This window comes from Cricetulus griseus, chromosome 9, assembly GCF_003668045.3.
Source record: "Cricetulus griseus strain 17A/GY chromosome 9, alternate assembly CriGri-PICRH-1.0, whole genome shotgun sequence".
Lineage (NCBI taxonomy): Eukaryota > Metazoa > Chordata > Mammalia > Rodentia > Cricetidae > Cricetulus > Cricetulus griseus.
The window spans coordinates 27,444,812-27,468,304 of NC_048602.1; the positions used below are offsets into that span (position 1 = coordinate 27,444,812).

Here is a 23,493-nt window from a genome sequence, read left to right on the forward strand (position 1 = left end):
CAGGGTTTTTCTGTGTAGCCCTGTGTTGTGGGATTTCGATCCATTTAGCCAATGACTTTTGGGTCAGCAAGCCCTAGGCCTTGGTCTTGTCTGCATATGTGACGCTTAAGAGCTAAAAGGGAGAGGGGCTGGAGAGAGATGGCTCTTCAGTTTAAGAGCCCTGACTGCTCTTCCAGAAGTTTGTTCAATTCCCAGCAAGCATGTGGTGGCTCACAATGAGATCTGGTGCCCTCTTCTGGCCTGAAGTATATATGCAGGCAGAGCTCTGTACATAATAAATGAATCTTTATTTAAAGAGCTAAAGGAGAGTCCTCTCTTTCTTTCTCTCTCTCTCTCTCTCTCTCTCTCTCTCTCTCTCTCTCTCTCCCTCCTCCCTCCTCCTCCCTCCCCTCCTCCCTCCCCCCCCCTCTCTCTCTCTCTCTCTCTCTCTCTCTGGACCATCGGAGCCAGAGCAAGGAGCTGTTTGTTGGTCCCTGGGCAGAACCGCAGGTCACAGCAGCTGGGTCGAATCAGCATGTAATCTGTTCTGTATCCGTGAGTATTTATCCCTATCTTATACCTAAATAAATTCTTGAGAACCTTTAACAGACTCTCATGGGTTCATGTAACAGCCCTGGCTGTCCTGTTGTAGACCAGGCTGGAGAGATCCGTCTGCCTCTGCCTCCCGAGTGCTGGGACTAAAGGCGTGCACCACACACGCCCGGCGGAAGGAAAATAATCTTACGGCTGGGGGTCATCACCACCTGAGGAACTGTATTCAAGAGTCACAGCATTAAGAAAGTTGAGAACCGCTGCTCTGGATTTACAATAAAATTGCTACACTGGGGCTGGAGAGATGGCTCAGAGGTTAAGAGCACCGACTGCTGCTCTTCCAGAGGTCCTGAGTTCAATTCCCAGCAACCACATGGTGGCTCACAGCCATCCGTTATGAGATCTGGTGCCCTCTTCTGGTGTGCAGATATACATGGAAGCAGAATGTTGTATATATAATAAATAAATAAAATCTTTAAAAAAAATTGCTACACTGTCTACACCCACTCCAAGGCAGACAGAAACATGGCAGGACCTACAGCAAGAAGGCTGGAGGGGAGGACGCCACCCTGTGGACACCACCGAGAAGCCCTCCAGGTATAGAGAACGGGGGAGGCGCATGGGCGGCGGGCAGGTCCAAATGGAAGATTAAAATCAGTGACTGTGACTGCAGGATGCTGGCTGCTCAGCTATAGCTCCGGCTGCTACTCCAGGCAGGAACAGGAGGGGGCGATGTGGAGTCACATTTCTCAGAGGCGTGCCAGCAGCCAGGTGGGGTAAGCAGAGGTGCTGAGGGCTGCCCCCATGGCCTGGTGGGGTGTGGTGGCTCTCGCCTGTAATCCCGACACAAAAAGCCACAGTTCCCGATTGCCCCCACGCAGAGGGACTGAGCGATGTCGTGCATCACCTCCGGCCGGTCCAGGAGACACACAAGCACACTGCCCCCAAGGGAGAGCGCTCTCTTCCTGCGGGGCCAGAAATTTCCCTGGGGCGGAAACACCTCGTGCCGCCTTCCTCCTGTCTCTAGACCCTGTCTTCTCAATAGAACCTCCTGGAAATGTTGTGTTCCCGGTGTCCAGTGTGGTCGACCTTAGATGCATGTGGCTAGTGAGTGCTAGCAAGTGGCTGGCTCGAGGAACTAAATCTAACTTTTCTCTCTCTCTCTCTCTCTCTCTCTGTGTTGTGTGTGTGTGTGTGTGTGTGTGTGTGTGTGTGTGTGTGTGTGTGTGTGTGTGTGTGTGTGTGTGTAGGGCCTCTCTGGGTAGCCCTGGCTGTCCAGGAACTCCCTCTGTCGACCAGGCTGGCCTGGAACTCACAGAGCTTCTCTTGTCTCTGCCTCTACCCACGGCATGTGTATGGAGGTCAGGGAACAGACAGCTCTGTGTGACTTGGTTTTCTTCTTTCAGGTTGCAGGGACCCGCCGAACCATCTCACTGCTCGCAACATACATTTCGATCACGGTGACCCTCCGTACCATCACGTCAGCCTTCTCGTGCCCTTTAAACGTTGTTAGTTACTTCTCTTTATGTTCTGTCTTTCTATAAGCAGCCAGTGCGGCTTACTATTTCAGTATCAAGACAGCCCCGAAGCTTCCACCCCCCCCCCCCAAGCTCAGTACAAAACTGGGTGGACTGGAGAGCCCGCCTCGCCCTCCCACTGGCCTCACTCCCTCAGACAGCCCTTCCCAGATTTCACAGTCCCCACAATGCACCTGGATGGCCAGCTCAGCCTCCTCCATCCCTCTGATGAGCTGGGCAGCCTGGGGCACCTCGCCCGCCGGCTGGTCATTTCTCTCCTGATTCCAGGTCACCTCCATCACCTCCCAGGGGCTCTGCTAGCCTCTCCCCACTCGGTTTCCATCCCTCCTCTGATTACAGCCTTATCTGGGGATGGATCTGTGGGGGCGGAGGCGGGAGGGCTGAGGACAGGGAGGACCCATCTAAGGCCACATCAAGTCACAGGCTGAGCACAGAAATGGGACGCCGGATTGAGTGGATGAATTCTTTTGAGAAAAACCAAACAAACGAACAAACAAAAACTAAGCATGGGCTGGCAAGATGGCTCAGAGGGTGAAGGTGCTCGCTGCATGCGTGATGATCGGAGTTTGATCCCCGAGACCCACATGGTGGAGAGAGGAACCCACCCCCTACACACACACACACACACACACACACACACACACACGCACGCACGCACGCACGCACGCACGCATACACACACACACACACAGGCACACACACACACACACACACAGGCACACGAACACAATAAGTGTTAAAAGAAAAAGTAAAGACAGGCAGTGGGCCGGGCGTTGGTGGCGCACACCTTTAATCCCAGCACTCGGGAAGCAGAGGCAGGCGGATCTCTGTGAGTTCGAGGCCAGCCTGGTCTCCAGAGCGAGTGCCAGGATAGGCTCCAAAGCCACAGAGAAACCCACCACAGATAAAATATCTCTGCTACTCACTGACTCCCCAGGTTCCCCAAACTTCAGTTTCCCCCATCCTAGTTTCTGGGGGAAGATAGTCGCTGGAGGGATTGCTCAACCAGAGGCCGCCTTGCTGTTTCCGGTAGCCTGCCAGGCTGAGTGGGAAGAGGCTGAAGGGGCTAGGGAGGATGCCTGGGAAGTCGTCTGTCACCCTGGAAGACTGGTCCAACCAGTGTGAGCGCTTCATCTCAGGAATGGGTGGAGACTCGAGGCTGGGAGACTGGAAGGAAATGCTGGGGCTCGGTGGCTTCACAGCCTGGCTGTGTCCTGTGTCCCACTGAACTGCACTCTCCAAAGAGCCAGACCCCACTCTGTGGCTCTCAGTGACTTTGACGTCTGTACAGGAAGCAAAATGGAGATCCGGCCCCGGACCCCAGGCTGCTTCCCAAAGGGCCTCCTGTTCTCAGGTAAGGAGGAAAAAACCTCTGAGGGCTGAAGGGCAAGGAGGGACAGGATAACATCTCCATCTGCACATCATCTATGGAATTTTCTAGAATGTCAGAACTATGGAGGCGGGAATTTGCTTCCCTGCTGTGCTCTGGGGAGGGAGGTGGGAACTAGAGCCCAGAGCCCAGACTGGGGTTGAGTCAGTCACACCTAGAATCCCAGCGTTTGTTAGCTAGAAAGACATCCTGAACTACATAGCCAGTTCAAGGCTAGCCTGGCCTACTTGAGACCTTGTCTCAAATGAAAGTCTAGGGAAGAGCCAGGTATGGTTCATATCTGTAATGGCAGAACTTTGGAGGCTGAGACAGGAGGGTCATAGGTTGGAGCTGGAATACATAGTGAGTTCTGGACTAACCTGGGCTATATAGTGCAACCTTGACTCAAAAAAAAAAAAAAGAAAGAAAGAAAGAAAAAATGAAAAAAAGAACAACAAAACCTAGGGAATTTTAGGCCTAGGATGTAATTGGCATGGTAGCTAATATAATAGATATGCCTTTAGATATTAGTTGAATGAGTGAATGCAGAGGGCCATGTGTTTAGGAACAGACCACATAGCATCTCAGGGCAACAAAGCAAAACAAAACAAAACAAAAAAAACCTTCTGCCAGTGGGGTGGCAGATCTGTGGCATCTGGACCTGTATTCCCATTACCGCACCCAGGGCAGACATCACTAATCAATCTTATCCTTGATTCCAATGGGCAGCCCTCAGAGTCCTTGCTTCCAGTTGAGAGTCTGGAGAGAGGACAGTTTTGTTTTCTCCACCTGAACTCAGGCCTCCTCCATACCTTCCCGCAGCCTTGATGCTGATTCTCTGGCTTCCCCAAGGCTCCCAGGCAGCCCTCCACATCCAGAAGATCCCAGAGCAGCCTCAAAAGAGCCAGGACCTTCTTCTGTCCCTTCATGGTGTCCCCAGCACCATCCAGGACTTTATCTGGTACCTGGGAGAAGAGGCTAACGGGGGCACGAGGCTATTCTCTTACATCCCTGGGCTACCGCGGCCCCAGAGGGATGGCAGCGCCATGGGACAGCGAGACATCGTTGGCTTCCCCAATGGTTCCATGCTGCTCCGAGGTGCCCAAGATTCAGACAGCGGCACCTACCAAGTGGCCGTCACCATCAACCCTTCCTGGACAATGAAGGCCAAGACTGAGGTCCAGGTGGCTGGTGAGTGAGAGCGCTGTGATGGGAGGCAGGCCATGTTCAAACACCATTTTCATTGCCCCCCCTTATTCATATGTACAATGTGTATTGATTGAGCACCTACTGTATACCAGACCATAGATCTCCTGGACCCCGTTTCATTAATTCTCTCCATATATTAATTTTTCCCACCTTTACTGGGCACCTTTTTAAAAAAAAAAAAAAAAAAAAAACCTGACCCTGATGAATTGCTCAATTTCCAAAACAAGACAAATGCTTATTGGTGTTGCTGTTCCAAGTGAAGGGCTAGGTGACAGGGTGGGGGACAATAGTGACATCTAACACCCCTTGGGAACCTTGCTGGCCAAGCATGATACTAAATATTTTCTGTAAATCAGGCTGACCATCAAGACTGGCTGATAGCTTGGGGTAGAAGGCTGTGTGTCTCAGAGAAGTGATACAGCCTCTCTGGTCTCACTAGACATTACTAGTGCTTGCTACTCTAAAGGACCACAGATGGTGCCAGATTTTGCCAAATGCCCCCAGAACCCCCAGAGCCACACCTGCGTGAGGACCATTACAATACACTAACTACTTAAAGAAGTCTCCTGGTGTGGTCACCCTTGTTATCTCCATTTTAGATAGGGCAACTGAGGCACAATGGGGTTATGATTTGCCTGGCTCAGAAAATCAAATAGACTAACAGGACACAGGAAGAGAGGTCTCACTGAAGAAGATGACACTTAGGTGTCACCCAGCACTGGGGAAGCTGAGGCAGGGGGGTGGAGAATTCTGAGCCAGCCTGGGGACAACAAAATGAGCTCCACTGGGACTGGGCAACCTAGCAGGATCTTGTCTCAAAAATGTCAATAAGGGGGTCAGTAAGATGGCTCCAGGGGTAAAAGCACTTGCTGCCGAGCCTGATAAACTGATTTTGTTCCCCGAGACCCCCATGGTAAAAGGAGAGAGCCACCCCCCCAAAAGTTCTCCTTTGAGCTCTACTTGCAAGTGCAATCAGACATATGAATAAATAAATAAACTAATGCAAAAAATAGAAAGATCAGCGTGATTCAGTCTGAGGGTTCACAGAAGGACCATGTGATCTTGGCGCTCTACCACTGAGCCACACCTTCAGCCCCTCACTGGGGGATTCTAGGCAGGGGCTCTACCACTGAGCCACACCCCAGCCCCTCACTGGGGGATTCTAGGCAGGGGCTCTACCACTGAGCCACACCCCCAGCCCCTCACTGGGGGATTCTAGGCAGGGGCTCTACCACTGAGCCACACCCCCCAGCCCCCCAGATACTGCTAATTCTATCCTTGTGTATATGCAGTTGTCACTGATGTGGCATCCTTTTGATTACAAGCCAGTCAGCGTTCCACATTCAAAGAAGAGCAATAAACGGGCCAGTGGTGGCTCACATCTTTAATCCCGCATTGGGAGGCAGAGGCAGGGAGATCTCTGTGAGTTCAAGGCCAGCCTGGTCTATAAAGCCAGCTCCTGGACAATCCAGAAACTGTCTCAGAAACAAAGAAACAAACAGAACTTGGATCCTCCAGCTTCTCAGAATAGCTAGTCTGTCATAGCTCAGAAAAGCGGGAAATGGGAGACAATGTTTCCATCTGGGCTTTGGAAACTAAGATGTTTCACTGTCTGGTTTGATAAACTCACTATGGTCAAGAGAAGTAACTTGTTACCAGAGGGTAACAGTTCAACCGGAGGCCACTGCTCCTGTTTGACCAACAGGAAGAGCTAGGGATTTGGAACACCTCAAACATCAGGCCTTAAGCCACCCCTGGGTTGAGCCAGCCTCAGGACTGAGGCAGGAGGATGGAAAGTCCGAAGCCAGTCTGAGCAATTTATCACAATCCTGCCTCAAAAATGCAGAAAAAGGGGAGAAAAGGAAGGGAAAAGTAGGGAGGAGGAAAAAAATGATGGGCTTTTTTTTTTTTTTTTTTTGAGACAGTGTTTCTCTTTGTAGCCTTGGCTGTCCTAGAACTCACTTTGTAGACCAGGCTGCCCTTGAACTCACAGAGATCTGCCTGCTTCTGGCTCCTGAGAGCTGGGATTAAAGGCGTGCGCCACTAACACGCAGCAAAATGATTGACTTTTTGAAAAATGATTCACAAGGCTCTCAGAGAGCTGGTCCACAGACAAGAGCCCTGACTGCTCTTCCAAAGGACCCACATTTGGTTCCCAGCACCCACATGGAGCCTCACAATCAGCTAGAGCTCCAGCCGCCTCTGCAGGCATGTAGCATGCACATGGTATGCAGACATACATGCAGGCAAAACACTAGTTCGGATACAGTAAAAATTTTAGAAACCAATTCACGTAGCCTGCACATGTGGCTCCAATGGCAGAATGTCCCTAGCACACACAAGGAGGCCTGAGTTAAATCCCCAGCAATATATAAACTGCACATGGTGTTCCACCCCTGTGATCCTGGGAATGGGCAAGTCTTGGAGGCAGAAAGATCCCTGGGATTTGCTGGGAGCCAGTCTAACCAGGGGGTGGACTCCAGGCTGAGTGAGAGACTCCAGGCTGAGTGAGAGACGCCATCCCCCAAAACAAGGTAGAAATCGAGGAAGACAGTTGACATCAACTTCTGGTCTTTAACTGCATGCACCCACATACAAACACATGCACACACACACACACACACACACACACACACACACACACACGCACGCACGCACGCACGCACGCACACATGCACACACACACACACACATACACACACATGCACATGTGTCTAAGAACAAATACAAAGATGGTCAAGGTCCTCCTTAGCTACATAGTAGGGTAGAGGCCAGCCTGGGCTACATGAGACCATATTTCAAAATAGTAACATTTAAGAATGATAATTTACGGGCTGGAGAGATGGTTCAGTGATTAAAAGCACTGCTTACTCTTCCAGAAGTTCTGAGTTCAATTCCCAGCAACCATATGGTGGCTCACAACCATCTGCAATGAGATCTGGTGCCCTCTACTGGCCTGCAGGCATACATGCAAGCAGAACACTGTATACATAGTAAATAAATAAATCTTTTTTTTAAAAAAATTATAATTTACAAAAAATGGGCTGAAAAGATTTAGTTCAGTGGTAGAGTCCCTGCCTAGAATCCCCCAGCGAGGGGCTGGGGGTGTGGCTCAGTGGTAGAGCCCCTGCCTAGAATCCCGCAGTGAGGGGCTGGGGGTGTGGCTCGGTGGTAGAGTGGGTTGCCTAGCATGCATAGCATGGCACTGTAAAGTAAATAATTAGGTGAGGACAGACAAAAGTCATCACCGATACAACCTTTCTCCCAGATACACGTGAATACTCAGTCACAGGACACCTGCCTGCCAATGCTGGGATCATGGCTGCTACCATCATTGGGAGCCTTGCTGTGGGGTCACTGCTTGTAGGTGGCATTGCCTACCTCCTGGTCACTCGAAGGCGGAAGGGCCGGAGCCCCAGGTACAGGTTCCCCACCTCTATGTCCTCCACCCCCTCTCCTTCCTCTCTAGGTGCCCTGTCTTCCCCAGGTGGGGTAAGGGTCAGATCAGATGGGAATCAGGGGGGTAGAGGCTCCAGGTTCTCGGGGTCCCCCACCCCATCATCTCAGGGTTCTTTTATTTCCCACCTCCAGGATTCCAGCTACAGAGCAGCCGGAACTGAGCACCAGTCCTGACTCTGGTAAGCCAGGAGCAAGAGGCTTTTTACCCAGCCTTTCTGTCCCACACGCAGTCAGAGCCCACTGGGACCCGTGGACTCACCCGAGGGGATCGTGGAGGGTTAAAGGCCCCTCCTAAACCTCCAGGGTCCCCGCTTCTAACAGGTGCCCTGCTCATAAACCTTCCATAGCTCCCCCAGTAGCCGGGACAAACCTCTGTCTCCCTAGCATGGCTCGCAGGTCGCTCACTATCTGCAGACAGTGGCCTCTCTTGCAAGGCTCCTGCAAGCATCCCTCTGGCCTCTGCCCGTTTTTCCCTTCTCACTGTCTCAGATGGCCCCCTCCTCCAGGTAGTCCTCACTACCTGGCTGTCCAGGCTGGTCAGGCACCTGCTTCTGTGTTCCCACAGCTTTCCCACCCCCCCCCCACACACACACCCGGTTCCCAGCCCTCTGGCTTGTCACTCTCAGGGGACTTCAAGTAATAGGAGGGCCCTGCCTGGATTGTCTGGGCCACGGCTGTGTGTCCAGCACACAGTTGGCTGGAGGTGGGGTATGCTTTACATGTTGGTTGAGTGACTAAGCCATGTGAACAAGTGGGCAGAACGGACCTACAACAGCCTTCTGTCATCGGGGACCCCTTCCTCTTCTACTTCAGGTGACAGCAACATCTACGAAGTGATGCCATCTCCAGTCTTCCTGGTGTCCCCCATCAGTGACACTGAGCCAGTCAACCTAGCCATGGTGAGTCCTGTCTGCTTAGAGCACCACAACTCTCCTTTTGTCTCTGAAGTCCACTGATTCTTTCTTCCTTTCCTCCCTTTGTGTGTGTGTGTGTGGCATTGAGACATGACAAACACACACGAGGAGGTGTGAGGACAACTTGTGGGTGCCAGTTGTCTCTGTCTACCATGTGGATGCCGGGAATCGAACTCAGATCATCAGGATTAGTGGCAAGCGCTTTGCCCCACTGAGCCATCTTGCCAGCCCCTCTCTCCAATTCTTGTGTGTCTTTTCAATGCAGAAAGAGCCCAACGACAGCCAACACGGGGTTCCATCCAAGCCCAGCCGGTGAAGCAATGAGCTTTCTGGGGTTACATACAGGGTGTGTGTGATTCTGGCAGCCACACCTTAGCACAGACGATGGCTCAAAAACGTCATACAGTTTTCAGGCAGAGACACCAAAGAATCATCCCAACACTTGGGCACTGGAGGCAGGAGAGTCAAGGGTTCAAAGTCAGCCCCCAAGCTTGGGGTCAGCCTGGGATAGACTGAGACGCTGTCTCAAAAAACAACAAAAGTTGGGGAGAGTTGACTGGAGAGATGGCTCAGCACTTGCTTGCTACTTTTGAAGACCCAAGTTTGGTTCCCAGTACCCACACTGGGCAGCTCACAACCAGCTGTAAGTCCAGCTGCAGCTGACCTGATGGCCTGTGCTGGCCCTCCGTGGGCAAACACATGCACATGGCACACACACACACACACACACACACACACACACACACACACACACACGAGCATAGACACAGACACAGACACATGCACACACAGAGTGAGAGAGAGACAGACACACAGACACATACACACATCACACACACACACACACACACACACACACACATATATACAGGCACACATGCAGGCACACAAACATACACAGACAGACAGACAGACACACAGAAACAAACACAGGCACACACAAAGACATATACACACAGACACATACCCAGAGACTCATACAGACACAGGACACAAATATACACACACACACACAGATACACACACATACACATACACACAAATGACACACACAGAGACACACACAGACACATGACACAAACACACAAATACACACACACACACACACACACACACACACACACACACACCAATAAAAATTAAAAGAAATCTTTAAAATAAATCAGGAAAGCCAGGCGGTGGTGGCACACGCCTTTAATCCCAGCATTTGGGAGGCAGAGGCAGGTGGGATCTCTGTGAGTTTGAGATCAGCCTGGTCTACAAGAGCAAGTTCAGGACAGCCTCAAAAAAAAAAAAAAAAAAAAAAAGCCACAGAGAAACCCTGTCTAGAAAAACCAAAAGCAACAACAACAAAAATCCGGAAAAGGGCTGTGCAGGCAGAGGCTTTTGCCCCACTGATGACCTGAGTTCTATCCCTGGAAACCACATAAATGCCAGAAAAAACTGACTCCACAAATGTGTGCTGTAACACACCCCACCATACAACTATATGTATTTTTCCCTTTTTTACAAGATAGGGTTTCTCTGTGTAGCTTTGGAGGCTGTCCTGGAACTCACTCTGTAGACCAGGCTGGCCTCGAACTCACAGAGATCCGCCTGCCTCTGCCTCCCGAGTGCTGGGATTAAAGGCGTGTGCCACCAACGCCCGGCTAGCTAAGACCAGTTTAAACCCCAGTGTGGGGGAGAAACTAAGCATTAATGGTGAGATTGGCCAGCACCTGAGCACCCCAAAACCCCTCATGTCAGACCCACTGCCTAAAGTGTGTTGAACTACAAAGGGTGAGTTCCTGGCCCTCAGGGGCCTCATAAGCAGAGGGCCAGTGGGGACTCTGAGGCCAGGCATACATGTCATAACATCAGGGCCTTTGGTTGGGGGGGGGACGGGCACCCCCTCACCTGTACCCCTCTCTTTCAGAGCCTGTCTCCACTGCCACCCCAGCAACCACAGCCCCAGAACCAACACTACCAGGTATGAATTGGGGAGCAGCAAGAACCCGGTGGAGCCACAGCAGGGAGGGTCAGATGGCCAGGGCTAGGGGCTCCTCCCTCCCCGCAAGAGAGCTCCCCAGCAAAACCTGTTTCGGCATCCTCGAGACTGACCCCTGAGCAAGCCCCTTACCTTCCTGGGCCTGAGCCTCCTCGGTAAAAATGATCCAAGGCTTCAAGTCTGTAGGGGGTAAACAAGGCCCAGAGTGGGAAGAGAGATTGCTCAGGGTCAGGCCTGAGCCTGAGCCTCACTGCGTGATGGGACCCATTTCTGACCGGCTGAGTCTCTCCGTTCCCTCCTGGGTGCCCCTGAGCCCTCAGTCTGGGTGTGATTCTCTGCTCTCCTGGGCTTCCTCTCTCCCTCCCTCCGCCTGTGTCTCTTCAGTAACCCCATCTCCGCCTCCTCCATCTCTTCATCTTCCAACCCCACCCCCCATCTCCACGTCCCGGTTTCTCTCGCTCCCAGTCCCTGTCTCAGTTTCCACACAGCTCATCTTCTCCCTCTCCCTGACCGACCCTGCCCCTGCCTGTCAATTTTTTGTCCCTCTCTCCTGCTCCCCGCAGCACCCCCTAACTCCGGGACTCACTCCCCGTTCAGTCTCCTGGTTCTCTGTCTGTCACAGTGCGCCTGCCCCCCCCACTCCCACCCGATCCCCTGCCCCTCCCCTGCCCCTCACAGTCCCTCTCCCCCTCCTCTTAGGACCTACTAAACCCCGACCCGGCCCCGTACTGCCAGCTGGTGCCAACTTCCTGACGGGCTTGGGGCCAGGCCTGCCCAGAAGACAGAACCTCTGCCCCGCCCTGCCCCAACCCTCAGGGCCTCACACCTGCAGAAAAGCCACACGTGACACCCACAGGCCAAAGCTGTGGGAGCTGGCAAGATGGGCTCGCCACAGACCCAGCATCCCGTGGGGCAGGTACCCCACGGCACGGGAGACTGACCCCCAATAATCTTCAGTCCCTGCCTCGTGGCACCCTGCGGGCCACCTGCCTAAGAAAGCAGGTTCTGGCTTCCCCAGGGCCGGGGGCTCCATTCAGGGGAGAAGGCCTTGGGTCTACCTCAAAGGTACCCCAGCTTCAAACCCCATCGCGGCTCAACCAGGTACCCGGGAGCCCTTTCCTTGGGGAGAAAACACTACCAGAACATTCCGGAGGAGTGGGTTCTCAATCTGTGGGTCGCAACCCATGGCGGGGAGGGGTGTGTGTGTGTGTGTATGGGTGTGTGTTAGTGTGTGTGTGTATTAGTGTGTGTGTGGGTGCGTGTATGATGAGTGTGTGTGTATGAATGTGTATGTATGGGTGTGTGTACGGGTGTGTGTGTATGGGCGTGTATGTGTTAGTGTGTGTGTATGGATGTGTGTATGAGTGTGTGTGTATAGGTGTGTGTGTGGTGTGTATGGGTGTATGTATGGGTGTGCGTTAGTGTGTGTGTACGGGTGTGTGTGTATGAGAGTGTGTATGAGAGTGTGTGTCTGTGTGTATAGGTGTGTGTGTGTATAGGTGTGTGTGTCTGTGTGTATGAGTGTGTGTGTGTGTGTGTGTGTTAGTGTGTGTGTATGGATGTGTGTATGAGTGTGTGTGTGTATAGGTGTGTGTGTGTGTGTATGGGTATATATATGGGTGTGCGTTAGTGTGTGTGTACGGGTGTGTGTGTATGAATGTGTGTATGAGAGTGTGTGTCTGTGTGTATAGGTGTGTGTGTGTATAGGTGTGTGTGTCTGTGTGTCTGTGTGTCTGTGTGTATGAGTGTGTGTGTGTGTTAGTGTGTGTGTATGGATGTGTGTATGAGTGTGTGTGTGTATAGGTGTGTGTGTGTGTGTGTGTATGGGTGTATGTATGGGTGTGCGTTAGTGTGTGTGTACGGGTGTGTGTGTATGGATGTGTGTATGAGAGTGTGTGTCTGTGTGTATAGGTGTGTGTGTCTGTGTGTCTGTGTGTATAGGTGTGTGTGTGTATAGGTGTGTGTGTCTGTGTGTCTGTGTGTATGAGTGTGTGTGTGTGTTAGTGTGTGTGTATGGATGTGTGTATGAGTGTGTGTGTGTATAGGTGTGTGTCTGTGTGTATAGGTGTGAGTGTGTGTGTATAGGTGTGTGTGTGTGCAAATCAGCCACCGGGAGGCCTGGGACTATACAGTGCCTGCCTAGATCCCACCCGTGACGGGCTAGGGGCGTGGCTAGTTAATATAAGAGACTTTCCTAGAATCCCCCCTGAGGTGCAGGGGGCGTGGCTCTTGCCAAGCTTGCCAGAGAGGCCCTGGTTCAATCACCCGAACCATGGGGGAGGGAAGGATCAGAAATCATCGGTCAGCGGAAGAGATGCCAAGCCCTGCACTTGGAAAGCGGAGAAGTCTCCAGAAGCTTGAAAGCTCAAGAAACCGTCGCGGCCCCCGCCCGTCCTGTGCACACACCCTCCCCCCCACCCCTGCCCGCCTCCAGAAGCACCCAGCCCTGTGGCCTCTGGGACCACACAGCAGTGACATCCACTTTGGACTCCCGAATCCACGATTTTTTTTTAAGATAATAAACTCGTGTTGTTTTAAGCTACTCACTTGATAGCGGTTTGTTCCGACAAACGGGCAAAGAGGATGCTGAAGGATCCCTGGGAGGGGAAGCTACGGCCCCAGATGATTGGCAGTATGCAAATGAGCCCCTGGAGGGGCTTCCCGGGCCTAGATCTCACGCAGCTGGGGCCTGGCTTAGACATCCACCTAGATCAACCGTGTGGCCTCAGGGCTAGAGGAGTCAGGGGATGCATAAATTATTTCTTTTTAATCTTATTTTTGAGACAAGGTCTCTGGCTTGCCTTGAGCTCACAGACATCCACCTGCCTCGGCCTCTTGGGTGCTGGGCTAAAGGCGTGTGCACCACACCTGGCCAAATTTATAATAATAAAAAAACGATTGGGGAGGGGCGTGGTTTTCCAGTTTGATCAAATGATCAAACTGTGCTCTTGCTCCCTCTTTTGGCCACATGTGGAATTGCACTTCCTCAACCCCTAATTAGGGTGCAAGGAATGGGACTTCTTGATTGACGAAATGTGGGCGGAAGCAGTGCTTTTCAGGCGTCTCATCACTCTCTCCCTATTCCTGTCACAGTGACCGGTCCTGCCAGTGGTTACCGAGTGAGCCCACATCGTTCTCCTCACCCTTGTCACACCTGCCTACCTGAATCAGGAGTGTAGCAGGAGCGAGAAATAAACCCTTAGTGAGCCTGAGTCATGCTGTGGGTAAAATGGGGCTGCTTATTACTGCAGCATAACCCAAATCACCCTGACCGCAGAGGAGGCGTCCTCATCATAAAAACTACATTTCCCAGATGCCCTTGCAACTAGGTCTGATCATATGATTAAGATCAAGGACAATCAAATACGGACAGAAGTTTTATAAACAGTTCACAGAGAGGTCGTCTTCCTTGACAAGAAGCAGGGCAAGTGAGAGATTTGGGTTTCTGGGGTGCTGTAGACAGTGTCTCCATGCCTTTTAATAGTAATCTGAATGAGAAAGACTCCTTTGCGTAAGCATTTATTTGAGGAATCTCTTATTCCCAGCTTCTTTTCTTCCCTCCCTCATCCCTCCCTCCCTCCCTCCCTCCCTCCCTCCCTCACTCCCTCTCTCCCCCTCTCTCAATCTCTGTCTCTTTCTTTCTCAGGACAGGGTTTCTCTGTGTACCCCTGGCTGTCTTGGAACTCACGCTGTAGACCAGGCTGGACTCGAACTCACAGAGATCTGCCTGCCTCTGCCTCTCTGGGATTTTCTGGGATTGAAGCGTGTGCCACCACTGCCCAGTACCCCAGATCTTTCTAAACTTTCTAAACGTTCAACCCCACCTCCAAGCAGCATTTTTTTCAGATAAGGTCTCTGAGCCTAACCATTCCACTTCCACGGGATGGTCTGGAAAATGAACTACAATATAGCAATCATACTTTCCCTTCAGAATGAGTAAGTTTATTAAGTATACAGTGAGGCAAAGTAAATTAATAAATAGCCAGGGAAAGGTACATAGTAAAACGTCATCAAATCAGATGCTCACACTGTCCCACCGTGGACATTAGGGCTACACAGAGTGAGCTCCTGGCTTCTCTTCCCACCGCAGGCCCTTTTATATCAGGAGATAAAGGCTGATACCCGGGGGCTGGAGAGATGGCTCAGGACTGGAGAGCCCATACTTCTTTTCCAGAGGACCTGAGTTCAGTTCCCAGCATCTACACCAGGCAACTCACACCTGCCTGTAACTACTGAAGTCACAGACACATTCACACAATAAAAAAATAAATAAGAATATTAACGCAGCCGGTTGGGGTAGCACATGCTGGTAGGATTTGCTGAAGGAGGAACAGGCAGGAGGATGCCAGGTTCAAGGCCAGCCTGGGCTACACATTTTAGCCAGGCGTTGGTGGCGCCTGCCTTTAATCCCAGCACTCAGGAGGCAGGGGCAGGCGGATCTCTGTGAGTTCGAGACCAGCCTGGTCTACAAGAGCGAGTTCCAGGACAGCCTCCAAAGCCACAGGGAAACCCTGTCTCGAAAACAAACAAACAAAAAGAATATTAATGCCTTGGAGATGGTTTGTCTTCTGGCTGCTCTAAAGTACATGATATTTTTACTCTTAGGCTATTTTTGCTGGTTTTGTTTTGTTTTGTTTTGTGTGTTTGTTTGTTTTGAGACAGGGTTTCTCTGTGTAGCCCTGGCTGTCCTGGAACTCACTTTGTAGACCAGGCTGGTCTTGAACTCACAGAGATACACCTGCCTCTGCCTCCCGAGTGCTGGGATTAAAGTCATGAGCCACCTACGCTTGGCTTTGCTGTTCTTTTTGCTCCCTGTCACTGAGTCGGGAGGGGTTGCCCTTCCCCCAGACAAGAGACCTTGGGGGACACTTTGAGACAAACATGCTGGGGTCTGAAGAGTGAGGCAGGCGATCCTGCCTCCAGAGAGACCCCAAACAGCGCATGACGATTTACCAATACAATGTGTACTACACTTGGTCACCTCATAGTCCCCTCCCCCCATCTGAGGCAGGGTTGTGGGTAGCCCAGGCTTGGCTCCAATACACCTGATATATACCTGAGAATGACCTTAAATGCAGGACCGTCCTGTCCCCACTTCCCCAATGCTAATATAACAGACTTGCAGCACCACACCTCTCTGGCCTCATTTCTGACAGCATGGTGACCCTTCCCCATTCATATTCCAAATGTGACAAAATTCAAAGCTCCCTGGGACTGGAGGGATGGTTCAGGAGTTAAGTATGCTTGCTGCTCTTGAAGAGGAACAGAGTTCAAGTCCCAGCGTAGGCAGCTTAAAACTGCCTGTGACTCTAGCTCCAGGGGACCTAGCGCCCTCTTCTGGCCTCCTCGGGTCCTACACCCATGTGCACAAACCCTTGTAGAGGAACACACACATAAAAATAAATCTTTAAAAATCAAAAGAACCAATGATAAAATCCTGCATAAATATTTTTGGGGATGGGCGTGACCACGGACCTCAGATTTTCAGAAGTCTTGGGACCACATTGTGACTGGAGACACCGAGGTGACAATGGCCCTGTGCTGTCCCTGGCTTGGAAGCTTGTAAGGTTTGTTATTTTCCCCTCCCACAAGTTTGTCTCAGATGAACAGGTGTGACAAGGGTCAGGAGAACTTGACATCATGTGGACATCTTCAGAAGCCAGGCTGACAGGGTTAGTCTTTGTAGCAGGAAAAAGCAAGGAGCGTGGACGTGGATTTTATTTCTAAATTCCAGAGCTGGAAGCACGTCTTCCACTCGCTTTTCATTGGTTGAAGTGAGTCACGTGGTACAGTCCTGTAAGGGCTACGGGCGTGCAATTCTACTCTGGCCAGAAGAACGAGCACGGGAGCACTGTACAAAGACAACATCTTGGGACTCAAACCCTGATCCAGGTCTTCTGACAGAAATATCTAAGCAAGCCTGCCCTGCTTCATTTATTTTTCCCAGACAAATGGGCGAGCCTCGAGAGTCGATAGATACGTAGAGAGCAACCTTGCAGGGGCTGGCTGTAGATTGAACAGGAAGAGTTAGATAGCGGGAGGGGTGAAGCATCCATTTGTGGATTCCGCAAGTATTTACTAAGCACCTACTGGGTACATCACTGTTTTAGGTCCCAGGAGATATCTATAACCAAAACATCGACCCGTCCCTTGAGGTCCCTTGCTGACCCCAAGACTTCTGGACAATCAAAGAGCTGCAGACAACAGAGGTGACGATGTTGGGAGCAGAAACAATGAAACAAATGTTTTTTTTTGTTGTTGTTTGTTTGGTTGGTTGTTTGGTTTTTGGTTTTTTGAGACAGGGTTTCTCTGTGTAGCTTTGGAGCCTATCCTGGCACTGGCTCTGGAGACCAGGCTGGCCTCGAACTCACAGAGATCCTCCTGCCTCTGCCTCCCGAGTGCTGGGATTAAAGGCATGTTCCACCAACGCCTGGCTCGAAACAAATGTCCTGACCCCTAAGAATGTGCTTAAATATTCACAAACTAAAAACAGGCCATCAAGATGGCTCAGCGGGTAAAGGGGTTTGCTGCCAGGCCTCATGGCTTGAGTTTTGATCATCCGTACCCACACACTGGAAGGAGGGAACTGACTCCCACAAGCTACTCTCTGAGCTTCGACACGCACACAATATTAAATACGTGTAATTAAAAAAAAAACACTACAAAGAAACGGGGGGGTAAGGAAGGAAGAGTGTGAAAAGCAGCCGTTCTTGGATCCGGGAACCTCACAGCTCCCACACAGTTCCACTCTGAGCCAGCAAGAGGCAGCAGAGGCCAACAAACAGGCTGCCTGGCATAAGCCGGTCCACCACCATCCCCACCACCCCTGCTTATGTTTGCTTCTGGGCATTCACCACCCATTCTGCTGCCTGGGACCCAAACACCCAATTTTGATCGGCCTCTGCCTGCAGCAGGCGTGCCTGTCACCTCCTAAACTTAAGCCTCCCGTGTCCTACAGCCCAACCTGGACCAGGCAGCTCCCCGTCAGCCTCTCCATGGTCTGTCTTTCCCTCCCAGCCTAGGACCACCCGTAGTCCCCGGCGCCTTTAAATACAAACTTCTCGGGCTATGTATTGAGGCCATCCCTTTAATCCCAGCACACAGGAGGCAGAAGGAGGTGGATCTCTATGAGTCCAAGGCCAGCCTGGGCTCCAGAGGGAGTTCCAGGACAGCAAAGACTACATAGAGAGGCCCAGTCTTGAAATAAACAAAGAACAAAAAGAAAAAAGAAAAGAAAATTCAAAATAAAAATAAGCGAATATAAATTTGCCACAGCCTGCAAGTTTGAATCCTGGGGGACTTTTGGTTTCCCCCTTGGTATTCTTTATCCGACTCTGTGACCCACAGGACTGAACTTCCTCCTGCACCCCAAAGCTTAACCTCTCCCTCCCTCTCTCTCTCTCTCTCTCTCTCTCTCTCTCTCTCTCTCTCTCTCTCGAAGAATGTAAACAAATAAAAAGGAAAAGGACACAGAATGTGACAGTTCTTGGCCCAAAGCAAGTGTCAGTGAGGATGAGATTCCAGGCAGTGAAGCCCAGCCCAGTTAGCTGGGTAGCTTTGGTTGGATCTACCCAGCATCAGGATCTTCCCACCAGGGGTCCCTGTCTCCCGCCTCTGCCACTCCCGGGACACCCCCAGTTTCTGAGAGATAGTGGCTCCTTGTAGGACAAATGAGGAAGTGGCCCTGGGGAAGGAAGTGGGCTGGGCTTTGACCCAGAGTGTGTATGATTCATGGGGAAAACCTGTTCCAAAGCCACCTCGTCTGTGGGCTAAAGGGCCAGTGCCCACTCGGCAGGGTCACAGGATCACCCGGCGCAGTCTGGTGAGCACAAGTGTAGACCCCTCCACCCACCCCACCCCTGTCTCAGCAGACCTCCATGAACTCCCGAGGGCGCCAGGGTGTGTGTGCAGGCTTCAGTGGGGACCCAGGGGTGACCTCATCCTGCCCCCGTGAGAGGTGATGAGCTAGGAGGGAGGTGGCCCTGGGCTGGAGACAGCGGCTCCACCATAGAGCGCCTGCGTAGACGCCACCTGCGCGGGCTCTGAGGCTGGGCCACCCTGGCCCTTTCACTGAGATGTTCCAGTTTCCTTTCCAGTGCTTTCAGAAAACACCCTGAGAAAAAGCAAGTTTGGGGAGAAAGTGCTTATCGGCTCAGGGCTCGAAAGTCCAGGGTGGCAGGGAAGTAAAGGCAGGAACTGAAAACAGCTGATCACATCACACCGCAGCCGGAAGAGAGAAATAAACCCACGGTTCATGCTCAGGAGTCTCTCATCTCTCTCTCTCTCTCTCTCTCTCTCTCTCTCTCTCTCTCTCTCTCTCTCTTTCCCTCCCTCCCTCCCTCCCTCCCTCCCTCTCTCTCTCTCTCCCTCTCTCTCTCTCTGTCTCTCTCTCTCTCTCGTGCAGCCCTAGCAGTCCTGGACCCCTATGTGGGCTAGGTTGGCCTAGAACTCAGAGATCCTCCTGCCTCTGCCCCAAAGTCTAGGGTCAAAGGCGGGCGCCACCATGGTCTGCTTTCTTTAATCTCATTCAGCCCAGAGCTCCAGACCAGGCAATGTTGCTCGCCTCCCTCACTTTCAGGCCGGCTCTTTCCAACACCCCCAGATACCCCCACCCCGATCAAGCTGCTCAGAGGCCAGCCCTCAACTTCAGCCTTCCTTGTCTGAAATGAGTCTCTAACATGTAGACGGACGCACTAAAATGATTCCGTGGCTTGGATTTGCCTTCAAACACCCGCCCCCCAGTTCCCAAGTCCCAAATCATGGGTTCCATCCTCTATAGCCAGTACATGCAAGAGGGGCTGAGTTCGAATCTCACAAACCAGTTAAAATCTGGGCTTGATCCTCCGCACCTATCACCCCAGTGCAGCGGGAGGCAGAGACAGGAGGGTTTGCTGGGACTGGCGGCTGCTGTCCTGGCTCTAGAGTCAGCGAGAGACCCTGTCTTGAGGGAATGGTAAAGATGTGAACCCTATGTCTCCCTCTGGGGGCAGGGTTGAAACGCACAAATGCACCTGAAAACACACACAGAATAACACAGAATAATTTAAAAAGGAGGAGGAGGAGGAGGAGGAGGAGGAGGAGGAGGAGGGAGGAGGAGGAGGAAAGAAAGAAAGAAAGAAAGAAAGAAAGAAAGAAAGAAAGAAAGAAAGAAAGAAAGAGGAAGGCAATAATATCTCAGTGTAGAAAGTGCTTGCTTTTCGAGGCATGAGGGCCCGAGTTCAGGTGCCTGGTATCAAGGTCAAAAAGCAAGCGTGGCTGCTTGTGCCTGTGACCCCAGCCAGCACTGAGGCAGACGGAGGGGGGAACCCCTGGAGCTCACAGGCCAGCTTTGTGGAAATGGTGGCTCCCAGGCTCAGTGAAGGACTCTGTCTTAGAGGTAAAGTGGGCTGGGCATAGTGGTGGCGCATGCCTTTAATGCCAGCACTCGGGAGGCAGAGGCAGGCTGATTGATCCCTGTGAGTTTGGGGCCAGCCTGGTCTATGCAGAGAGTTCCAGGACAGCCAGGGCTACATAGTGAGACCCTGTCTCAAAAAAAAAAAAAAAAAAAAAAGGAAGAGGAGAAAAGGAAAAGGAAAAAGTGGAGGTGGAGTTGGGTGTCAGAGAGCTTTACCTAGTGTACCGGAGTCCTTGGGTTCAAACCCTACTACCACAAAATTAACAACAGCCACGTGGGACTGGGGAGATGACTCGGGTTCCATTTCCAGCACCCACAAGGTGGCTCACAACCATCTGTAACTCCAGTCCTAGGGGACCTAAGAGTGTCCCTTTCAAGCAGTACACACGTGTGGTGCACATACATACTTGCAAGCTAAACACCATACACATCCGATAGCAAAAAGGATAATAATAATAATTAATAATAATAATAATAATGATGATGATGATGATGTATCCATCAATTGTGGGGGATACCTGATAGCCACCTCTGGCTTCAGGTGTGCCTGTACTCTTGGAAAGACACACACGCACGCGCACACACATGCACCCGTGCACAAACACATGCACGCGCACACACAAACTCACATGCACAGCACCAGTGTGTACACACACACACATGCTCGTACACATGCATGTATGTGCGCACACACACCCGTGCACACGCATGCACACACACAAACTCACACGCACACCAGTGTGTGCACACACAATATATACGTGCAGGTGTATGCACACACCCGTGCACACACACGTGCACGCACACAAAATCACATGCACAACTCCAGTGTGTACACACACACACATGCTCGTACACATGCACATGTATGCGCGCACACACCCCCGTGGACACACATGCACGCGCGCACACACACAAACTCACACGCACACCAGCGTGTGCACACACAATATGTACGTGCACGTGTATGCACATACACACCCGTGCACACACACCCGCGCACACAAACTCACACGCACAACACCAGTGTGTGCACACGCACACATACTCACGTACATAAGCACATGTATGCACACACACACACACACACACACACACACACACACCGCTGTACCTCTGATCATTATGTGCAGGCTTCTTCTTGCTGTGGCCCCTAGAGCAGCGGTGTCACGTGACAGCCATAGTCACATGACCACCTTTGGTCCGCCAAGTTGTACAGACAGCTGAGAGCACCCAGGAGGCTGCAGTAGGCCTTGTGCCAACACCATCATTTACAACATCACTGGTTTGCGTAACCGTGGAGTTGGTTCCATATCCAATCCCAGAGGGATACCCAGGACCCTCAGCTGGCGGAGGCAGTGGTGGGAGGGGACAGGAAATATGATTGGCTGTGAGCTGTGATGGGCACAGAAGCAGGAGGGATAACACTTCCTACTGTGATACCACCTTCTAGTCCGGATAAATGAGCTCAATTTCCACAATCAAGTACTTTTTAAGGTTTATTTTATTCACGTGTGTGTTTGCCACATGCGTTTGGATGCCCTAGGCAGGCCAGAAGAAGCCATCGGGGGCTGGAGAGATGGCTCAGAGGTTAAGAGGGCCGACTGCTCTTCCAGAGGTCCTGAGTTCAATTCCCAGCAACCACATGGTGGCTCACGACCATCTGTGATGTGATCTGGTGGCCTCTTCTGGCACGCACTGTATACATGATAAATAAATAAATAAATCTTTTTAAAGGAGGAGGAGGAGGAAGAAGAAGAAGAAGAACAAGAACAAGAAGAACGAGAACAAGAAGAAGCCATCAGATCCCCTGGAGCTGGAGTTACGATGGCTGTGAGCTGCCTGATGTCGGTGCTGGGAACTGAACTCAGGTCCTCTGGAAGAGTAGCAAGCGCTCTTGACTGCTGAGCCTCTCTCTCCAGCCACTTAATAAAGTCTTTTTAAGCTCGGGTGGTGGTATACAGCTGTAACCCCAGCAAGAGAGGAAATAGGGCTGAGGAAGGTGTCTGAATTTCAAACGAGTCTATGAGAACAACAAAAACCCTACACCACCAACCTGCCTCAGGACCTTTGCATATATGGTGCCACGCAATGGAAAACACACTTCTCCCTTGTACCACAGGCTCCTGTCACCTCAGTCCGGTCTCAGCTTACTTCCTAGGGCACCTGCTGACGTCCCCAGCCAGAAGAATGACCTGTGTTCTCCCTACCCTCCTGAGCCATTTTATCTTATGGCACTATTACTATAATCTTTCTCTGATAATACAGGGGATTTAAAAAAAATACTGCTCATGTCCCTCCAATAAGATTTAGCCACATAAGAGAACAGCTCTGTCTGCCGGCCATGTCCCCAACAGTTTGGCTTCGAGTCAGTGCTCAGTAAATATTTGTTAGGTGATTGAATGACTTGGAAACCCCCAAGCAAGGAGAGGAGCCGGAAGGTGGCAAAGGGGTGGGAATGAGAGGCCAAACACCTGCCAGTCTACATGAGATCAGGGGTGCGTGTGTGTGTGTGTGTGTGTGTGTGTGTGTGTGTGTGTGTGTGTGTGTGTGTGTGTGGTTTTTGTTTTGCTTTGTTTTGTTTTTGTTTTTGTTTTTTGTGGTTTTTTGGTTTTTCAACACAGGGTTTCCCTGTGGCTTTGGAACCTATCCTGGAACTCACTCTGTAGACCGGGGTTGTCTCGAACTCACAGAGATCCTCCTGCCTCTGCCTCTCAAGTGTTGGGATTAAAGGCATGCGCCACCACCGCCCGGCTGTGTGTATGTGTTTTAATGTGGATCGAATTTAAGAATAGTATGTGCTAACCAAGGGCTCTACCACTGAGCCACGCCGCCAGCCCCTCACTGGGGGATTCTAGGCAGGGGCTCTACCGCTGAGCCACGCCCCCAGCCCCTCACTGGGGGATCCTAGGCAGGGGCTCTACCACTGAGCCACACCCCCAGCCCCTCACGGGGGGATTCTAGGCAGGGGCTCTACCACTGAGATATTTTCCCATGCCTCTTTTTACTTTTTGCTTTGAGAAAGGGTTTCACTTAATCATCCAGGCTGGCCTGGAATATACAGTCTTTCTGCCCCAGTCTCCCAAATAACT

General features: G+C 51.5%; 1 protein-coding gene across 1 annotated transcript; it reads left to right on the top strand.

The window, feature by feature from the left end:
• Positions 1-3,015: 3,015 nt before the first annotated feature.
• On the top strand, positions 3,016-11,840 carry Ceacam19 (CEA cell adhesion molecule 19). Its single transcript, XM_035449483.1, has 7 exons — positions 3,016-3,423; positions 4,261-4,629; positions 7,916-8,066; positions 8,239-8,285; positions 8,920-9,014; positions 10,936-10,989; positions 11,707-11,840. The coding sequence occupies exons 1-7, from the start codon at positions 3,369-3,371 to the stop codon at positions 11,758-11,760; spliced, it is 825 nt and encodes a 274-aa protein (XP_035305374.1). The 5' UTR covers positions 3,016-3,368; the 3' UTR covers positions 11,761-11,840.
• Positions 11,841-23,493: the final 11,653 nt, after the last annotated feature.